This window comes from Schistocerca gregaria, chromosome 5, assembly GCF_023897955.1.
Source record: "Schistocerca gregaria isolate iqSchGreg1 chromosome 5, iqSchGreg1.2, whole genome shotgun sequence".
Classification (NCBI taxonomy): domain Eukaryota; kingdom Metazoa; phylum Arthropoda; class Insecta; order Orthoptera; family Acrididae; genus Schistocerca; species Schistocerca gregaria.
This window is the reverse complement of record NC_064924.1, coordinates 509,577,617-509,597,928: the sequence shown is the minus strand read 5'-3', so window position 1 is coordinate 509,597,928 and position 20,312 is coordinate 509,577,617. Positions and strand designations below refer to the sequence as shown.

At 43.2% G+C, this 20,312-nt stretch overlaps 1 protein-coding gene across 1 annotated transcript in view; it reads left to right on the top strand.

Annotated features, from left to right (window-relative positions):
• Window positions 1-644: 644 nt before the first annotated feature.
• The window catches only part of LOC126273397 (translation initiation factor IF-2-like), a 37,218-nt gene continuing 17,550 nt past the window's right edge, over window positions 645-20,312 (top strand). Inside the window, exons 1-2 of the mRNA XM_049976950.1 lie at window positions 645-817; window positions 1,074-1,317. Coding sequence (XP_049832907.1) covers window positions 645-817; window positions 1,074-1,317 — 417 coding nt within the window. The remainder of the gene's footprint in view (window positions 818-1,073; window positions 1,318-20,312) is intronic.

The window sequence follows — 20,312 nt, the reverse complement described above, 5'->3', positions numbered from 1 at the left end:
AGTTAGAGGGCTATAGACACAGGATGGTTCAATATTTCTGCAGAGGACTTCCAACGACTTGTTGAGTCCACGCCAAGCCGGGGAAAAGAAAGAAGGTATGACGGAACACTAGAAGGTATCCCACGATTTCTTTTTTTTTTTTTTTTTGTCACCTCAGTGTGAAGAAAACCTTATTACGGCCATGGCCGCTGAAAGTAGAGCCTCATCAAAGCTTCCTATAATTTGTAATAATACTGTGTAACAGATTAGTTGAAACTCCAGATTACACTGGACTCGCATTCGGGAGGACGACGGTTCAATCCCGTGTCCGGCCATCCTGAGTTAGGTTTTCCGTGATGTCCCTCATTCGCCCCAGGCAAATGCTGGGATGCTTCCTTTGAAAAGACACGGCCGACTTCCTTCTCCGTTTTTCCCTAATCCGATGAGACCGATGACCTCGCTGCCTGGTCTCCTTCCCCAAACAACCCAACCCCCCAGCTCCGTATTAAGACACAATAACCGAAGTTCTCAGACATGCGAGGCAGGCGGCGTCTTGAGACTGTCAGCGCCGTCCGTAACCCGCTATTACACCGGCGCAGCAGGCGATACTGCAGGACACTCGGGCGTAATTTATTTTCCGTTTCAGGTCATTACGGCGCATTTAAATGTGGCCCACGGCGGGGCGGTGGCCTAATTTAAATTACCCCCCTGCCGGCTTCGCGTGTCGCCGGCGGAGCGACCTCTCTGCGGGCGACGGGAGGCGCACACTGCCGCCCTGCCGGCCCTCCGCCGTAAGACTTAATGCGTTATTCATGGCGCAGCCGGCGCGCTGGAAGTAGTAAATAAACAGATACTTTGCGAGGAGCACGTACGCGCTACGGCCAGATCGGCTAATTGGCGCTGGAGAATGGCTCGTCCTGGGCGGCGGCCGTGGACCGTGGTACGCTGGCGGTCGCGGGCGGGGAGGAGGGGGTAGGGACGAGCGCGCGCACACACACACACACACGCAGCTGGCACGCCCCCGCTAGGGAGGGCGGTTGCTGCGGCGGGCGCGTTGCATAATGCATGCGCCTTTACGACTTCCTTCCGGCTAGTGCGCGCCGCGGCGCCGGCTCTGGCTGTGGCGCCGCTGCCGGCCGGGCACTTGCTTACAGTCGACGCTCGCATCTCATTGGCCAGCGAGGCGTCGCGGCGGCACGGGCGCACCGGCCGCCGGAGACCGACTCTGCCGGAGGCAGCGAGGCGCGTATCGGCCGCGCCGCTGCGCCCGCCTGCGGTCGCACCGCACTGGTGACAATGTCATGGGTTGCCGCCACGCCTCACGGGGAGCGCCGCTCAGTGGGCCAAAATATTGAAAACGTGGCCAAAAAGGAAAAAAAAAGTTTAAAGATGGGGATTTTGGACCATCAGGTTGGCAGCAACTGATCTGCCGGCTGTCCGGACGACCAGATGTTCATTTGTTCGGTAATATCTCAAGTCAAATGTGTAAGGTGTCAGGCAAATCCAACACCTTACATGAAAACCCTGACATGATAAGCAAATCTACTAGTATGTCACATAGCTCCGAATAAATCGTGACATTAAATTAACCAAAGTAATACGAGTAACGAGTGAGCAAATGGAATACCACAGACTAACACAAGAATTCCTAAATGCATGTCGTACCTTCCCACCGTGACGCAGACGCAGTTCCGAGGGGAGAAACGAGGACAGAAGCCGAGAGCAGAACCGTGGGGAGGGGCTGGGCACCCACGCCGCGAGCCTACCTGTACAACTATACAACCCGCACGTTTTAGCGTCAGGCTTTTTCGCGTCTCAGGTATGTCAAGGACAACCCCCAGCCCATGTTAAAAGCTAGAGCCCTCCAGAAAAGCAGTATAGATCTTACGATAACACAAAAAGGGCCACTACCACCCGCAAGGTTTAGCGTGAGACTTTTTCGCGTGTCTGTTACATTAGGATCACTCCCCAGCCCATGTTAAAAGATAGAGCCCTCCAGAAGAGCAGTATAGATCTCACGATAACGCTAAAAGGACCACACTAGCTGCAGGTTTTAGCGTGAGACTTTTTAGCGTCTCTGTTACGTTGCAAACTTTAAAAACATTGCCCCACCACGAAAAGTATAACGTTTCCCATTGGATAGAAAGAATTTTTGTAGGCGGAGCTTAAGGTTAACATTGAGACCCTGATTGGTTAGATGAAAACACAGCCAGATAGTTTTTTATAAACCAACTTCGGTAAATTTTAGTAAGGAGAAGTTAGAGAGTTGGTTCCCAGACGGCGGGCTGGACGGCTGCTGCGCCGGCCGCTGCCGCCCTGACGCTGCTTAGACACCGACAAGGTAATGAACGCACGCGATGCCGCACTTTTTTGAGCGCATAAGGCTTCACTCACAACTGCAGAAGTCTCATCTGTTACACCCCTTTTTTGCGTTATACTAATGGTGATCGTTAATTAAAACTCATGGTGTTCACATTTGCCACTTGAAGAACAGATCTGAAACGCGATGATTTTTCTTTTATATAGTTATTGAGAAGCCACATCAGCCACTGTAATTTACGACAAGTTAGATAAGTTATTAAAGATAATTGAGGGTCACTGTAGACCATTTTTGATAGTTTTCTCTTTTGTGAAACTTAAATTAAACCTAGATTATAGATGTGATATGGCATAGGTCATCCTTCGATCGATTGTAGAACTTCGAAACCCATTTAGGGAATATTCGTTCACATTTTTGTTGAACGCTGTTGGTTTTTACCATCCTGTATTAAAACATTTCCTTTTATTAATAGTGCAATTTATAAACGATGTTTTGTGATTAGAATAAATTTCCAATGGTAAACTTAACTGCTTTTTCGACGTTATTTTACCAGCTAACTAAAAATAGGAAAGCCTTGAACCCTTTCCACTATATTTAGTTAGAATTAAGATTCTTTTACAGGGAGTGCAGTGGAGCTGACGCTGAGATCATTTAGTATTTGGTTATATCATCGCTAGTCTCACTGAACTCTTCTGAATTCTACATGTCATGTGTGGTCTGGCGTCTCCTTACCAGCAACAGGTCCCAGGTTCAAACTAGTTAATTCCCTAAAAAACACGCTCAGAGCGTCGTTGCGCGAAAGTGGTATGGAGACACGATATAGTACAATCAGACACCACCATGAATGTTTAGAAATGCAGCAGTTCATTGTTAGCGTGCGCGTAGCTGGCCAGTCGTGTTGTTGAAGGGAGTTATTTATGGTTTGTGCAAGTGAAACCAATACTTTCAATATGGAATGTATTCCAGGAGGTATGTACTGGTGAAAAAACACTTATATCACTATTAAATCATCAATTATGTACGTTTACATTTCAATTAATGGACTACAGGAAACTGAATGACAAAATCGTAAAATGCGTTTAAAAAATAGAGGTAAGTTACGAATTCCACGACATTCCGCTTTCTTTTGCGCTGTGTACGCAAGTATATATTATTACCTTTGTAAATTAAGCTTCAAATCATGCGAGTACTTGCGACTCTTGCTTTGAGCCACGTTTTAAGCGACACTTGCTAAATGTCATTGTTCAGACATCTTCAAAAATGACAGTTGAATCAATTAATTATGAGTTTTATTTGTACAATTTAAATTACAATCGACACGTAGAAGCATTGTAAAGAATAAAATAATTAGAAAAATGACGAAAAGAGTAACACAGATTTTTTTATAAAATTTCAGTTACATCTGATTCAGCGTATTCCAGAATCGGATTTTCGAGGAAATATATTTTTCTAATAACAAAAGAGTATTTTTCAAATGATTTGGAAGGGGTCATAGAACATTTGGAGAGGTCGTTGACATACAATTAAAATTCCCTATGATGTGAGGCCTACCATTTCGATTTTTTTGTCAAAGTTAAGAAGCAAATATAAGGAAGCAACTCGGCGACAAGAATATTTTTTTCAAGAAGGACGAAACCTGGTTAAATACAATAGTATAAATTCCGATTGATTCGAAACCTGCAAGTGTGACTAAATCAACAGGCCGACCTGCCACATAATTTGAAACATTATCTGATAGGTCTAAAAGAAGGAGAACTGAGGAGTTTCGTACGAAGTTCAGTCCCGTCGAATTATCGTTCGCCACCCAAGTGAGTCTTCGATCTTCGGGGCACCCAGATGCTGCGAAGATTGTGAAAGACGTCACACTCTCAAGTCCATCCAAGGTGAAAAAATACAAGGCAGGCTTGCGATTTTCAACATCATCGCCATCCTCATATGATGCAAATGAAGGTCTAGCACTCCTTTTCGACTTGAAATTGTCAAAAGAATCTTACCAGCATTTGAGAAATGGGGCTAAAGGAAAAGGCTTAAACACACTATATCCACCGTATTCAGCTGTTTTGGTAGCAAAAAACTTGCTGCCCGCCAGACGTAACCCTCACTTTTACCGAATCAAAAGCGGAGGTACGGTTGCAAGCTTTGTTGGACCACACTGTTCAACGTGTTCTACTGCTGAAACGAGACGATGTTTTACATATGAGCGATTCGGAAATGTCTAGTATGGCCCTTATTTGTAAGTGGAGCTTTGACGAAACCTCCGGGCAAAGCATGTATAAAATAAAGTTTTCAGATTCGAGTATTTCAGATGCAACTTTATTTTTCACTTCGCTTGTTCCACTGAAACTTGCAGGTGTAAATGAAGAAACTAAAGAAGAAAAGATCTTATGGATTAATCCGAAGCCGTTTCAACCCTCCTTTGCAGGCCACTGAAGTCAGAATTTACAAAGGAAACAGAGCAAATGTCTTCAAATGAGAAAGCGTATTACGACAAACAGATCGAACAATTCCAGTCATTCGAAACAGTTATTCATTGGAAAGACATTTCCATTAAATACAATTTAAGAATGACCATGGTAGATGGTAAAAGTGTGCAATGCTATCACCAACACGAAACTCTTCACGCCTGGATTCGATGTTTTGAATGTTGTATTCATTTGGCATACCAAATGAGAACGAAAAAGTGGCAGGCACGTAAAGCAGAAGATAAAGAGGAAAAAGCGGTACTGAAAGCCAAAAATCAAAAAGCTTTCAAATAGCACCTTGGAACTGTAATTGACATGCCGAAACAAGGGTTTGACAGTACGAATGACGGAAACACCGCTCGACGTTTTTTTGAAAACACTCCAACATCAGCACTGATAACTGGAGTTTCCGAAGAACTAATCCACCGTTTCGATATAATTTTGCAGACGATTTCGAGCGGACGTCAGATCGACGTTGAGAAGTTTCGAGCATACGCCTTAGCAACTGCCAGGCACTACGTGAAAGAATACCCCTGGTACAACATGCCAACAGCAGTCCATAGATTGTTGATTCACGGTCCAGACATTATTTCTTCGGCCATTTTACCCATCGGTCAACTATCGGAGGATGCTCAGGAATCAACCAATAAGTTGATAAAGCAATATCGCCTGAGTTTTTCTCGAAAGTTTTCAAGAGTTAAGACTATGGAAGACGTGTTCAGGAGATTGTTGGCAACGACAGACTCCCACGTTTTTTCCTTACGCGAATCTTCGCCGAAGAAACTGAAGAGTTTGTCGCCAGAAGCCGTTGCCATCTTAGTTCCTGTGGCGGAAGACTATGAAGATTCAGACGAAGATGCAGATAATGAGGAAACAGTGTTTGAGGATGATAACGATTCAGTTGAAGCAGAAGATGAAAAAGAATAAGAAAATGCTTGTAAATTAAGTTATAAAAAATTTACAAAATAAATAATTGTAATTAAACTGAAATAATTTTTTGTAATATTTTGTACCATCTTGTAACCTATATTTGGTCCTTTCTTCGAGGTTTCCACTTTTTTGGTTTATTTTTTAAGCATTAACTACAATAACCCCTAAATACTGACTTTTATATGAATAAAAATATATACATATAAATAAATAAAAAGACATAGATTTTGACCGCCATCTTAGATCCACAATTTTTAAGTTTTTTAAACTGTCATCATCAGTAACCTCGATAATTCCCTAAAAATTGCTTTTATACGTAAAAAATTATAGTAGTGTACATAGAGCCTGCCATCTTGGGTCTACCATTTTGTTTGTTTCATTTTTTGATATCATATTCTTAATCAGAAACTCCGTAAACCCTTACATACTAAGTTTGGTACAAATTGAACAACTGCTTATATTTTGACCAGCTTTTTGGGATTCTGACCCACTGTGCGCCGGCTCTGCGATCTGGAACGCACTGCCGCGGCTCTATATAAATGAGCTGGCTGACAATCTGAACAGCTCTCTTAGGTTTTTATCAGATGATGCTGTAGTTTACCTTCTAGTAAGGTCATCCGAAGACCAGTATCAGTTGCAAAGCGATCTAGAAGAGATTGCTGTATGGGGTGGCAGGTGGCAGTTGACGCTAAATAACGAATAGTGTGAGGTGATCCACATGAGGTCCAAAAGAAATCAGTTGGAATCCGATTACTCGATAAATAGTACAATTGTCAAGGCTGTCAATTCAACTAAGTACCTGTGTGTAACAATTACGAACAACTTCAGTTGGAAAGACCACATAGATGATATTGTGGGGAAGGTGAGCCAAAGGTTGCGTTTCATTGGCAGGACACTTTGAAGATGCAACAAGTCCACTAAAGAGACAGCTTACACTACACTCGTTCGTCCTCTGTTACAATATTGTTGCGCGGTGTGGGATCCTCACCAGGGGGCATTGACGGAGGACATCGAAAGGTTGCAAAAAAAGGGCAGCTCGTTTTGTATTATCACGTATTAGGGGACAGAGTGACGCAGATATGATACGCGAGTTGGGATGGAAGTCATTAAAGCAAAGACGTTTTTCGTCGCGGCGAGATCTATTTACGAAATTTCAGTCACCAACTTTCTCTTCCGAATGCGAAAATATTTTTTTGAGCCCAACCTACATAGGTAGGAATGATCATGAAAATAAAATAAGAGAAATCAAAGCTCGAACAGAAAGGTTTAGGTGCTCGTTCTTCGGGAGTGGAATGGTAGAGAGATTATGATTGTGGTTCGATGAACCCTCCGCCAAGCACTTAAATGTGAATTGCAGAGTAATCATGTAGATGTAGATGTAGACTGTCATGCGATATCCGGTTACTTACTACCTAACACTACTCACCAAAACTAACCGAAGTCTGTGATGTAAACCTGGGTGAACATTAATAGAACCGACAACCTGCAGAGATGGATTCCGAACTGGAAATCGAGGAAAATACACTCGTCGTTGATGTCGTGGTCTTCAGTCCAGAGACTGGTTTGATGCAGCTCTCCATGCTACCCTATCTTGTACAAGCTTCTTCATTTCCAAGTACCTAATGCAAGCCTGCCCGGTTGGCCGTGCGGTCTAAAGCCATCGGCACACGGACCGTGCCGTCGAACGTTAACGTTGAGCGTGCAAAGTTAAACGTGCGGTCGAACGCTCAGGAACAATGCGACTTGTGCATACGGTACGTGGGCACCAACGTGGTATACGCGATCGCAACGCACACCAGCGGCAGTTCAGGGTTGTTCCTAGTTCGTAAGTCACACTGATTACTCAACGGGCGCGCGTAAAATTCCCACGTTAGCTCTATTAAGACGCACATTTCCTTCATCGTCCACGAAAAGGAAAGTACCATGTCCATTCAATAAGGACACAGGCTTATAAAAGTTCCATTACAAACAGTGCGGTACAAATTAGGAATACTTCACTGCATAAGATAAACATTATTTCATCACTCCCAAATTTTAGTAAAACCCCAAGGTCAGTTTTACTTGATCACTGTTCCTACCAAGTAGCAGGATCTTTGCAACATGTCAATTACGAAGCGTAAAAGAAAAGGAGCAAAATATTTTTATACAAGTAGCGCAAGGTGTTCTGTAGATTAAGCCAATCGAACAGTCATCCCTCAAAAAAAGATGAGCTTATATTTACATAACATCAAATATTATAACTTATAGTTACATTAAACTAATAACAAAGTTTCAGAACCTAACACAAACGCGAATGTTAGGAAGAAAAAATTTGGATGTATAAATACGCGAACCACCGCCCACCAAAGACTCATTCTTGAAAAGAGACGCTGTTCATTACGCTAAAACAATATCACGCCTTTTGGTCTTAGCCATATTATATTAGTCGTGCTAAAAACGTTAATAGCAGGTAATTATGTTACTTACTGAAATTTAATTATAACAAATTGTACCAAGAACAATGCGTTTTGGGTGGATCTTCAGTGTGTCGCTGACTTCAAAAGCATACTCTCATATTAAGCAAGTTACAATAATTCTTTTGCCACGAATGTCATCTTCTCATTATTTTATTGGAACGAATAACACAACTAACAACGGGCTTTCCAGTAATTCTCAATTTGCTGGTGCTCAGAAACGGTATATATACATATAGGCTCGAAATGAATGCCAATGTGGCGCCTCACAACTCTGCACTGAAGGGAGACGGCGTGCGTTGGCGTAGGTGGCGTTGTGTCATCTCATTCGTCAACGCTCAGACGCACGCTCACAATATCTGACATGCCAGGGTCCCCGGCACGAATCCGCCCGGAGGATCTGTGTCGAGGTCCTGTGAACTGGCCAGTCTGTGGATGGTTTTTAGGTGGTTTTCCATCTGCCTCGGCGAGTGCGGGCTTGTTCCTCTTATTCCGCCACAGTTACACTATGTCGGCGATTGCTGCGCAAACAAGTTCTTCACGTACGCGTAAACCACCACTACTCTACCACGCAAACATAGGGGTTACAGTCGTCTGGTCTGAGACGTTCCCTGGGGGGCCCACCTGGGCAGAACTGCACAATAACCCTGGGTTCGGTGTGCGGCGGCGGGGGGGTGAAGTGGGGTGCGGGCCACTGCGGCTGCCGAAGGAACGGAGCCTATCCGTCGTTTCTAGGACTCCGGTTAACATACAATACATACAATACAATACATTCTTTAACCTACATCCTTCTGAATCTGCTTAGTGTTTTCATCTCTTGGTCTCCCTCTATGATTTTCACCCTCCATGCCGCAATCCAGTACTAACTTGGCGATCCATTGATCCTTCACAACATGTCCTATCAACCGATCCCTTCTTACAGTCAACTTGTACCACAAATTCCTCTTCTCCCAAATTCTATTCAGTACCTCCTCATTAGTCACGTGATCTATCCTTCTAATCTTCAGCATTCTTCCGTAGCACGATATTTTAAAAGCCTCTGTTCTCTTCTTCTCTAAACTACCCGTCCATGTTCCACGCCTATACACGGCTACACTCAATACAAATACCTTCAGAAGAGACTTCCTGACACCTAAACCTGCACTTCATGTTAGCAAACTTTTCTTCTTCAACAACGCTTTCCTTGGCGTTGCTAGTGTACATTTTATATCCTCTCTACTTCGACCATCATCAGTTATTTTTCTCCCCAAATAGCAAAACTCCTTTACTACTTTAAGTGCCTCATTCCCTAATCTAATTCCCTCAGCATCACCTGATTTAATTCGACTTCATTCCATTATCCTCGTTTTGCTTTTGTTGATGTTCATCTTATACCCTCCTTTCAAGACACTGTCCATTTCGTTCAACTGCTCTTCCAGGTCCTTTGCTGCCTCTGACAGAATCATAATGTCATCGGCAAACGTCAAAGTTTTTATTTCTTCTCCATGGATTTTAATTCCTAATCCAACTTTTTCTTTTCTTTCCTTTACTGCTTGCCCAGTGTACAGATTGAATAACATCGAGAATAGGTTATAATACTGTCTCATTCCCTTCCCAACCACTGATTCCCTTTAGTGCATCACGCCTTTAATAACTGCTATCTGGTTTTTGTACAAATTGTAAATAGCTAGCCAGCATCTCGTGGTCGTGCGGTAGCGTTCTCTCTTCCCACGCCCGGGTTCCCGGGTTCGATTCCCGGCGGGGTTAGGGATTTTCTCTGCCTCGTGATGGCTGGGTGTTGAGTGATGTCCTTAGGTTAGTTAGGTTTAAGTAGTTCTAAGTTCTAGGGGACTGATGACCATCGATGTTAAGTCCGATAGTGCTCAGAGCCATTTGAACCCATTTTTTGTAAATAGCTTTTCGTTCCCTGTATTTGACCCAAGCCACCTTCAGAATTTGAAAGAGAGTATTCCAGTCAACATTGTAAAAAGTTTTCTCTGAGTCTGTGAATGCTAGATACATACATTCACGTCCAGAAAAAAAAAAAACAGAATACCTTGAACGACTAGAGATAGAGCGTTGACTTTCACACGACATGTGCTTTGGTATGTTCAGCAGAAATGGTTAGCATTTCAATCATTTCGGTTCAGGTGTCCTGTTGCCTAGTAGGCACAGGGTCCGCCACGAGCCCTGGTAAGTGGTTCTAAGCATGACAGAATAGACGCGTATAAGGCGCTAATGGTGTCCTGTGGTACAGGCATCCATTCAGCAGTCACCTGGTTCCATAGTTCATCTGTGGTGGTTGGCATGGCTCACAGTGCTTCACCCTGTCCCATACGTTTGGGATTGTCGACAAGTCCGGTGATCAGGCGGTCCAGGGCAAAGGCTGACATCCCGTGACACCAAGATGGCACGTGTTCGTGCAGAAACATGTGGCCGTGCATTGTCTTGCTGAAAAATGACGCCTAGGGTGTTGTGCAGAAAGGGTATGGCTACACGTTGCAGAATGTCATTGACGTAGGTCACACTGGTTACAGTGCGCTCAACATAAACCAACTGTGATTTGTGGTTGTACCCAATACCACCCCAGACCGTAAGGCCTTGAGGTGCCGCTGTATGTATTGTTTGAATGCAGTCGCGGCGATGCCACTCTAATTTGCGGCCATCGTTTTCAGAGAAACAGGACTAGGTTTTGTCCAAAAACACTATCTAATGCCATTCCTGTTTTCAGTGACTTCGTTCCATGCAACATTGCTGTCTAGCATGTTACTGCACATTTTGCAAAGGAAGGCAGAGAAGTGGAAAACGCGCTTGTAACCCATGCCGTACTAGACGACGGCGGGCTGTCACCCCTGATAGTGTAAAATGTTGTACACTGTTCCACTGTTGCGACAGAGTAGAGGAGAACGCAGATCTTCCCTGCAATTCCGTTCGGATGAGGTGTCGCCTTCTTAGGGGTGGTCTCGAAGGTACGACCTAACCCATCTCGTCGCGTTCCCAAACCGTGCGTGGAGCGTTCCTCACACACCCATTCCACTGCCGAAACACTTCGTCCCACACGAGCAAAATTTTCAGGATGCATGCATCACATCCTCTTATACGAATAATGCGCCTAGATTCTAACTCAGTAACCACTGGTTACTGGCGGTGCGGTTCGCCCGTACGTCTGTTAGGCATCCTGCACGCCTGGTCAAGTTAATAGCAACGACGAAAGCCTCAGGTACATTTCATCGGTACTTGGTGTTGCAAAGCGATATCGATGCTGACCTTGAACCCGTGGGCCGACATGGTTCAAATGATAATCACTTTGCAGAATATATAATGCACATGTCTTGTGAATATGAACGACCTATCTCCAGTGGTTCAAGTTGTTCTGTTTTTTCTCAACATGAGTGTAGTTCTCAGGAACATGTGTCTGGAAATGAATGGTACAGTTACATTACATCCACGTCACAAAAGGTGTTCAAAATGGCCTCCATGGCGTTGGAGTAGCGGTTGTCATGCAGGGTATACATAATCGTACTTTGGCTTACACCATGTTGGCGAGCCACTTGCCAGCAGCTTGTACTAGCGTTAGTCTCGATGTCCTATAGTACCTGGTCCTCCATATCTGGTGTACGCACAGTCTGCCGCCTCCCCACACGTTCGTCTGTCTGAAAAGACTCGTGATCGCACAAATGCCCAAAAAGGGCTTGAAATGTTGTGTGATGGGTTTGGTGTACTGTGAGGGTACTTCTTTTAGTATAGCCGTGCTGTCTCTCGACCTTTTCCATCTGCTTCGTAGTACACAAATACCATCTCTGCTTGCTCCTGACATAGCCGGCCGGAGTGGCCGCGCAGTTCTAGGCGCTATAGTCTGGAACCGAACGACCGCTACGGTCGCAGGTTCGAATCCCGCCTCGGGCATGGATGTGTGTGATGTCCTTAGGTTAGTTAGGTTTAATTAGTTCTACGTTCTAGGCGACTGATGACCTCAGAAGTTAAGTCGCATAGTGCTCAGAGCCATTTTTTGCTCCTGACATTAATGCCGGACCATTCTGATGCTTACTGTACGCTGCGTCTAACGTTCTCGAGCAGCGTTCCGGGGCTTGACTTTTACGCCGGAACATATTTACATCCTCATAATTGCTTTACTAGCCTCACTTCTATGCAACTGGCACAAAATTTGAATGGATGTCACTCTTCGTGTGAAGAAAAACGTATCGTTTATGTCACGCAGCTCCTTCTTGGTGTTGTGATGTTATTTCCGTCCGCGTACCTAGCATTTGTCATGAATCCTGTTTATTACTTTATTTCTTACAGTCCAATTTATTAGGATCAGTATATTCACATTAGATTCTATAGTAATTACGAATAGCATTTTTGTGTTCCTGAGTTGGGACACTTGAGATACCAACGAACAGAAGAGTTCGAAGCACTCATCCTCAGAGCAAGTTTCTTATTCAGCTAAGATTTGCCACATGTGTGGATTTAGCCTTCTGACGTAAACGCCGGTAAGTGCAATTCGCAGTAAGATTTCCTATATAACAAATTATAGATAAGGAAGGGAGTCGTTTGTCAGAATATGTAACTCGAGTTTCCTTCCGCTCCGTACACGTATGCAAATATTTTGTCGTAAATTCAATTGACAGTCACATCCGATTTTAGTGATAATGTTCTCTGAAGATATTCTTCTAACGAAGAACGAACGTTGGACATAATATTGGCTCACACATTATCTCGAAAATGTGATCCACTGAGATAATGTAGCTTAATTCCGCTGTTTGAGCATATATAGGATGATTAGTGAAATTATCCAACTTGACCACAGTTATGGACACACTTGAATGTAGTACGTATTTTTTGTCGGTTTGTATATTTAGGGGACGTGGGTAATACGGCCTCCTGTAAATATTTATTTCCCATCTATAAGAATAACCTCCCCCCATGAACCATGGACCTTGCCGTTGGTGGGGAGGCTTGCGTGCCTCAGCGATACAGATAGCCATACCGAAGGTGCAACCACAACGGAGGGTATCTGTTGACTGCTGAAAGCAAGGGGAAACTACGGCCGTAATTTTTCCCGAGGGCATGAAGCTTTACTGTATGATTAAATGATGATGGCCTCCTCTTGGGTAAAATATTCCGTAGGTAAAACAGTCCCCCATTCGGATCTCCGGGCGGGGACTACTCAAGAGGATGTTATAAGGAGAAAGAAAACTGGCGATCTACGGATCGGAGCGTGGAATGTCAGATTACTCAATCGGGCAGGTAGGTTAGAAAATTTAAAAAGGGAAATGGATAGGTTAAAGTTAGATATAGAGGGAATAAGTGAAATTCGGTGGAAAGAGCAACAAGACTTCTGGTCAGGTGACTACAGGGTTATAAACACAAAATCAAATAGGGGTACTGCAGGAGTAGGTTTAATAATGAATAGGAAAATAGGAATGCGGGTAAGCTACTACAAACAGCATAGTGAACGCATTATTGTGGCCACGATAGATACGAAGCCCACACCTACTACAGTAGTACAAGTTTATATGCCAACTAACTCTGCAGATGACGAAGACATTGAAGAAATGTATGATGAAATAAAAGAAATTATTCAGATAGTGAAGGGTGACGAAAATTTAATAGTCATGGGTGACGGGAATTCGGTTGTAGGAAAAGGGAGAGAAGGAAACGTAGTAGGTGAATAAGGATTGGGGGAGAGAAATGAAAGAGGAAGCCGCCTGGTAGAATTTTGCACAGAGCACAAACTAACCATAGCTAAAACTTGGTGTAAGAATCATGAAAGAAGGTTGTATACATGGAAGAACTCTGGAGATACTAAAAGGTATCAGATAGATTATATACAGGTAAGATAGAGATTTAGGAACCAAGTTTTAAGTTGTAATACATTTCCAGGGGCAGATGTGGACTCTGGCCACAATCTATTGGTAATGACCTGTAGATTAAAACTGAAGAAACTGCAAAAATGTGGCAATTTAAGGAGATGGGACCTGGATAAACTGAAAGAACAAGAGGTTGTACAGAGTTTCAGGGAGAGCATAAGGGAACAATTGACAGTGATGGGGGAAAGAAATGCAGTAGAAGAAGAATGGGTAGCTTTGAGGAATGAACTAGTTGAGGCAGTGGAGGATCAAGTAGGTAAAAAGACGAGGGCTAGTATAAATCCTTGGGTAACAGAAGAAATATTAAATTTAATTGATGGAAGGAGAAAATATAAAAATGCAGTAAATGAAGCAGGCAAAAAGGAATACAAACGTCTCAAAAATGAGATCGACAGGAAGTGCAAAATGGCTAAGCAGGGATGGCTAGAGGACAAATGTAAGGATGTAGTGGCTTATCTCACTAGGGGTAAGATAGATACTGCCTACAGGAAAATTAAAGAGACCTTTGGAGATAAGAGAACCACTTGTATGAACATCAAGAGCTCAGATGGAAACCCAGTTCTAAGCAAAGAAGGGAAAGCAGAAAGGTGGAAGGAGTATATAGAGGGTCTATACTAGAGGACAATATTATGGCAATGGAGGAGGATGTGGATGAAGATGAGATGGGAGATGCGATACTGTGTGAAGAGTTTGACAGAGCATTGAAAGACCTGAGTCGAAACAAGGCTCCCGGAGTAGACAACATTCCATTGGAACTACTGACGGCCTTGGGAGACCCAGTCCGGACAAAACTTTACCGTCTGGTGAGCAAGGTATTTGAAACAGGCGAAATACCCTCAGACCTCAAGAAGAATATAATAATTCCAATCCCAAAGAAATCAGGTGTCGACAGATGTGAAAATTACCGAACAATCAGTCTAATAAGCCACAGCTGCAAAATACTAACACGAATTCTTTACAGACGAATGGAAAAACTAGTAGGAGCCGACCTCGGGGAAGATCTGTTTGGATTCCGTAGACATACTGGAACACGTGAGGTAATACTGACCTTACGACTTATCTTAGAAGAAAGATTAAGGATAGGCAAACCTGCATTTCTAGCATTTGTAGACTTAGAGAAAGCTTTTGACAATGTTGACTGGAATACTCTCTTTCAAATTCTAAAGGTGGCAGGGGTAAAATACAGGGAGCGAAAGGCTATTTACAATTTGTACAGAAACCAGATGCCAGTAATAAGAGTCGAGGAGCACGAAAGGTAAGCAGTGGTTGGGAAGGGAGTGAGACAGGGTTGTAGCCTCTCCCCGATGTTATTCAATCTGTATATTGAGCAAGCAGTAAAGGAAACAAAAGAAAAATTCGGAGTAGGTATTAAAATCCAGGGAGAAGAAATAAAAACTTTGACGTTCGCCGATGACATTGTAATTCTGTCAGAGACAGCAAAGGACTTGGAAGAGCAGTTGAACGGAATGGACAGTGTCTTGAAAGGAGGATAGAAGATGAACATCAACAAAAGCAAAACGAGGATAATTTAATGAAGTCAAATTAATTCCGGTGATGCTGAGGGAATTAGATGAGGAAATGAGACACTTAGAGTAAGAAAGGAGTTTTGCTATTTGGGGAGCAAAATAACTGATGATGGTCGAAGTAGAGAGGATATAAAATGTAGACTGGCAATGGCAAGGAAAGCGTTTCTGAAGAAGAAAATTCGTTAACATCGAGTATAGATTTAAGTGTCAGGAAGTCATTTCTGAAAGTATTTGTATGGAGTGTAGTCATTTATGGAAGTGAAACATGGAGAATAAATAGTTTGGACAAGAAGAGAATAGAAGCTTTCGAAATGTGGTGCTACAGAAGAATCCTAAAGATTAGATGGGTAGATCACATAACTAACGAGGAGGTATTGAATAGGATTGGGGAGAAGTGAAGTTTGTGGCACAACTTGACTAGAAGAAGGAATCGGTTGGTAGGACATGTCCTGAGGCATCAAGGGATCGCCAATTTAGTATTGGAGGGCAGCGTGGAGGGTAAAAATCGTAGGGGGAGACCAAGAGATGAATACACTAAGCAGATTCAGAAGGATGTAGGTTGCAGTAGGTACTGGGAGATGAAGAGGCTTGCACAGGATAGAGTGGCATGGAGAGCTGCATCAAACCAGTCTCAGGGCTGAAGAACACAGCAACAACAATATAAGAATAACGTCATGGAGGACGCCCAGCTCCAAGGCACAGTTCTGTGGCAGATGAATTTCAGGCGGATAATGTAATGAACTCTAGGAAGATCTTACATAAGACATGATTTGGAGGAGACTTTTTTGAAGGTGTTGTAGCTACGATTTCTACAGTTTCCGACACTACCACAGCAGCTGATGGTACTATCTGGAATACAGTATCAAATGGATTAGTGGGTGAAACGTGTATAGCAGCAGCGGACACGTTACGCTGTTAGCCTGCGTTTGAAGAAACAATCCACGAAGTCGTTAAAATTACCCTGTTGCTGAATTGGCTACAAATGTAGAGTTACATGCATGGTCTAAAGGTAATTGTGAATCCCAGTTCTTTGAGAAGCGTCTTCCTCCTGAACACATACGTATATTAACAGAAGTTCACAGTGATAATTTCCTACAAATTTTTCACGTTTACCACCGAAACAACCATTTAAAATTTTTTGCAGCGGACTCACTGGTACGAATATTTACCACGCTATAGCTAACCGTGGACTTACAAATACAGAATAAATTGAACAGTTTAATAACCATTCCAAAAGAGGACGTAATCACATGCATTATATTGTTATGCTGTATAAAACATTTTATGGTTAGGTACAATGAATCTGTGCGACAATGCCTGCGAAATAAGGATATATCGAAGTCAATTTGGCAGTGGGAAGCGTCTATGGGACCAAACTGCTTAGGTCATCGGTCCGTAAGCTTACACACTACTGAATCTAACTGAAACTGATTTACGCTAAGGAGAACACAACACACATCCCGAGGGAGGACTCGGGCCTCCGACGGGGAGAGCTGCGCAAACCGTTGCAAGGCGCCCCAGACCACGCGGCTACTCCGCACGGCATCGATGTCAATCAGAATCGTCACGTATTATCAATCAGGGCAGGTGGACTACGTACTAATTAACCATTGCTAATATATCTGCGAAGGGAGAAACGATGAACAGAGAGGAAGAATGAGGAAAGTAAGGAAGTAACAATGTGATTGGCGAATTAGGAGAAAATCAGGGGACTGATTAATTACAAAACATATAATAAATTAAGAAGAAGCTACTAAAAACAATGAAAGCGGAAGAAAATGGTCGTGCAGTGAGTAATAAATGTTGTCGTTTTAAAGAATTAATGGCGCTCTATGAAGGGAATCCGTCACACGGAATTCAGGACTCTACATTCAGACCCCTTCATCACCTGCTGTGCAAAAGTGGATATCCTCCACATACATCTACGTACCGACAAATAAGCGTGTTTCTTTCGTTTAAGATACATGCTGTGAATCTTGTGCTACAGCTAATATGAACTTACACTACCTGCAATGTTCTTGAACTGGACTAAACGTTCTGGTTTTAGAGAGTCTCCAACTGCTGTGTGGCTAATAACGGATAAATGTTTCATCTTCTGAGATAACGGCTTTACCTCAGTAAAAATTGTATACTGCTGCAAGACATGAAGCGATTCTCGCTGCTTATGACGTTACACTCGTGCACAGGGATGAGCGCGTGCACCAATGCGAACGAGGCGAATCAGGATCGTAAGAATTTGCGCTCGATTGCGTGTGTGACAAAATTTGTAAGTATAGGTTAGTAACACATGAATGTCAGATGTTAGCATATTTATGCACGAATCATTTTACAAAGTCACCTGACATATTTTATTTTGTCACTGCGCCAATCACAAAAGATATAAATAAATAAGAGGAGAGAATGAGAATAATCAGAGAATCAATAAAAATCTGCCAGAAAGTACATAATAAAAGGCTAGACTAGAACTACAACTAAATTTACTTGCGAGTAAGCTATGATGTAAGGTTTACGTAACGCAATAAGGGCAACAGTAGGTAGCGGTCAGAGCCTAACAGGTGACGTACAGTCCTTTGCGTACTGAAATGCGTCTGTCAGAGCTTTCGCTCATTTGTCTCATGTGATAACAATTTCTCCCACTCTGATAAAAAGAACGGATATGGAATTCAAGACGTAACAGAAGTAACTGCTTAAGGATAGTAACTACTACATCCTGCATACCATCTTGTAATTGTAGTTTATATACAGTTCCCAGTAGAGGTAAAGCACGAGAAGTTTTTTTAATCGTTACAGCGGTAAATGAGCTCCCAACTGGTACTAAATCCGGATGGCCAGCGCTCCTTTAGTGCAAGGGTATAGCCACGGGCAGCATGCGAAAACACGACTCTCTGTGGTCCCTAACAAAGTCGCGGGTAGCATCGGACGGTCCTTTTGTGTCTCTGGACAAAAGGTGGCTCATGTAGTTTGCGTTTACAAAGTCAATGCGGGAGGAACCTTCAAAGGACAGACACCAGTTACACTCCACCATTCACCTGAGACATGCTTTCCTCGTGCAGTGCTGGAAAAACTTGTGGAGTACAAATTTTGAGACTTGTTTGTTCACAGGCTCGTCACGATATAGCAGCGCCATGGTGTGCGGCTACTCGTCATTTTCGCACTTCTTCGGAGAAACTATAGCTGAGATATGGCTTTAGTGGCGCATCATGCCGGCTGTTGGAAAGCTCTCTCTCTCTCTCTCTCTCTCTCTCTCTCTCTCTCTCTCTCTGTCTCCCTCTCTCTTTCTCCCTCTCTCTCCCTTCCTCTCTCTCTCTCTCTCTCTCTCTCTCTCTCTCTCTCTCTCTCTCTCTCTCTCTTTCACTCTCTTTCATGCTAACTTGCAATGGGACATTTTTATTTTGTTCGGCAGAGGTTTCGAAGAGCTGATCTCTACTCACCCCACTGGTTGATCACTAGTTCACCATTTTGATTGGCTGAGGAAGTTTAGCTGAGGCTTCTTTCTCTCAAACTACTTCCTGGGGAGGGCAACCAAAATTATGAATAACACTAACAACACTCACCACTCAATAACCAATCAAATTATCATAGAAATGATAACGATTGGAAATAAAAAAAGATAAGGTATTTCCAAATGCCGCATAGCTGTATGAAGGTGCTTTACTCTCAGCTATTGGTTTCACATCAGTATGGACTCATCTTTCGGTTTATAATAATTATATTTCCATAATGTAGATGGACAGCTGCAGAGTCCCAACTTTCGGGAAGCTACACAAGTTAAGAGTCAAACCAGGTCGTGGGTTGCCATAATAAAATGGAGTGCACCATAAAAGATGCTAGTCGAAATGTACAAATCAAGACTGTTGAATGAGCCAGGCCGGACAACAGCCTGTAGGATATATTATTAGATGCGACAGACACCAGCTGTATAAATCCAACGTAAGTAAAACTTAAAATCCCGTGTGATGTAATGTACTTCCGCCGTATTACTAACAGGCGGATGTGATGTAAGCAGCCTGTGAAAGCTAGCAATTCACGCACATCACGAGGGATTTTAAGTTTTACTTAAATTGGTTTTATACAGCTGGTGCCTACCGAATCTTATAATATATCCTACCGGGAATTATCCGGCTTGGCTCATTCAGCAGTTTTGCTTTGTGCGTTTTGACAAGCATCTTTCAGGTGTATTCAATGCTATTATGAGAACCCTGTAGTGTGCTTTGACTCTTAACGTGAATGACTTCCTGAAATCTGGGACTCCGTAACTGTCCATCTACATTATAAGCGTCTATATTGATGTGAAACGTGTAGTTGCGAGTAAAGCGCTTTTATACAGCTATGCGGCTTTTGGAAACAGCTCTCATTTGTAACTTTCTAATTGTTATAATCTTTATGATAATTTTAATGCTTACTGAGTGTTCTTGTTGTTCGTCACAATGCTTTTTTTCTCAGGAGGCTCAGGAGGAACTTCACCTCCGACACCAGATGTGGACGAATGGGGGATCAGATTTCAATTGGCACAAGCGCTGACACTCAGGAGGGCGCTAATGCTGCCTTCACACTCTGTGGTCAGCTTTAGGTTTCGATACGATGTAGGACGTAGAATTTAGATACGAATACGCGTTCGTAATCCTACGGGTATTTTGACAGAAATGATTCAAACGGCTCTGAGCACTATGGGACTTAACTTCTGAGGTCATCAGTCCCCTACAACTTAGAACTACTTAAACCTAACTAACCTAAGGACATTACACACATCCATGCCCGAGGCCGGATTCGAACCTGCGACCGTAGCGGTC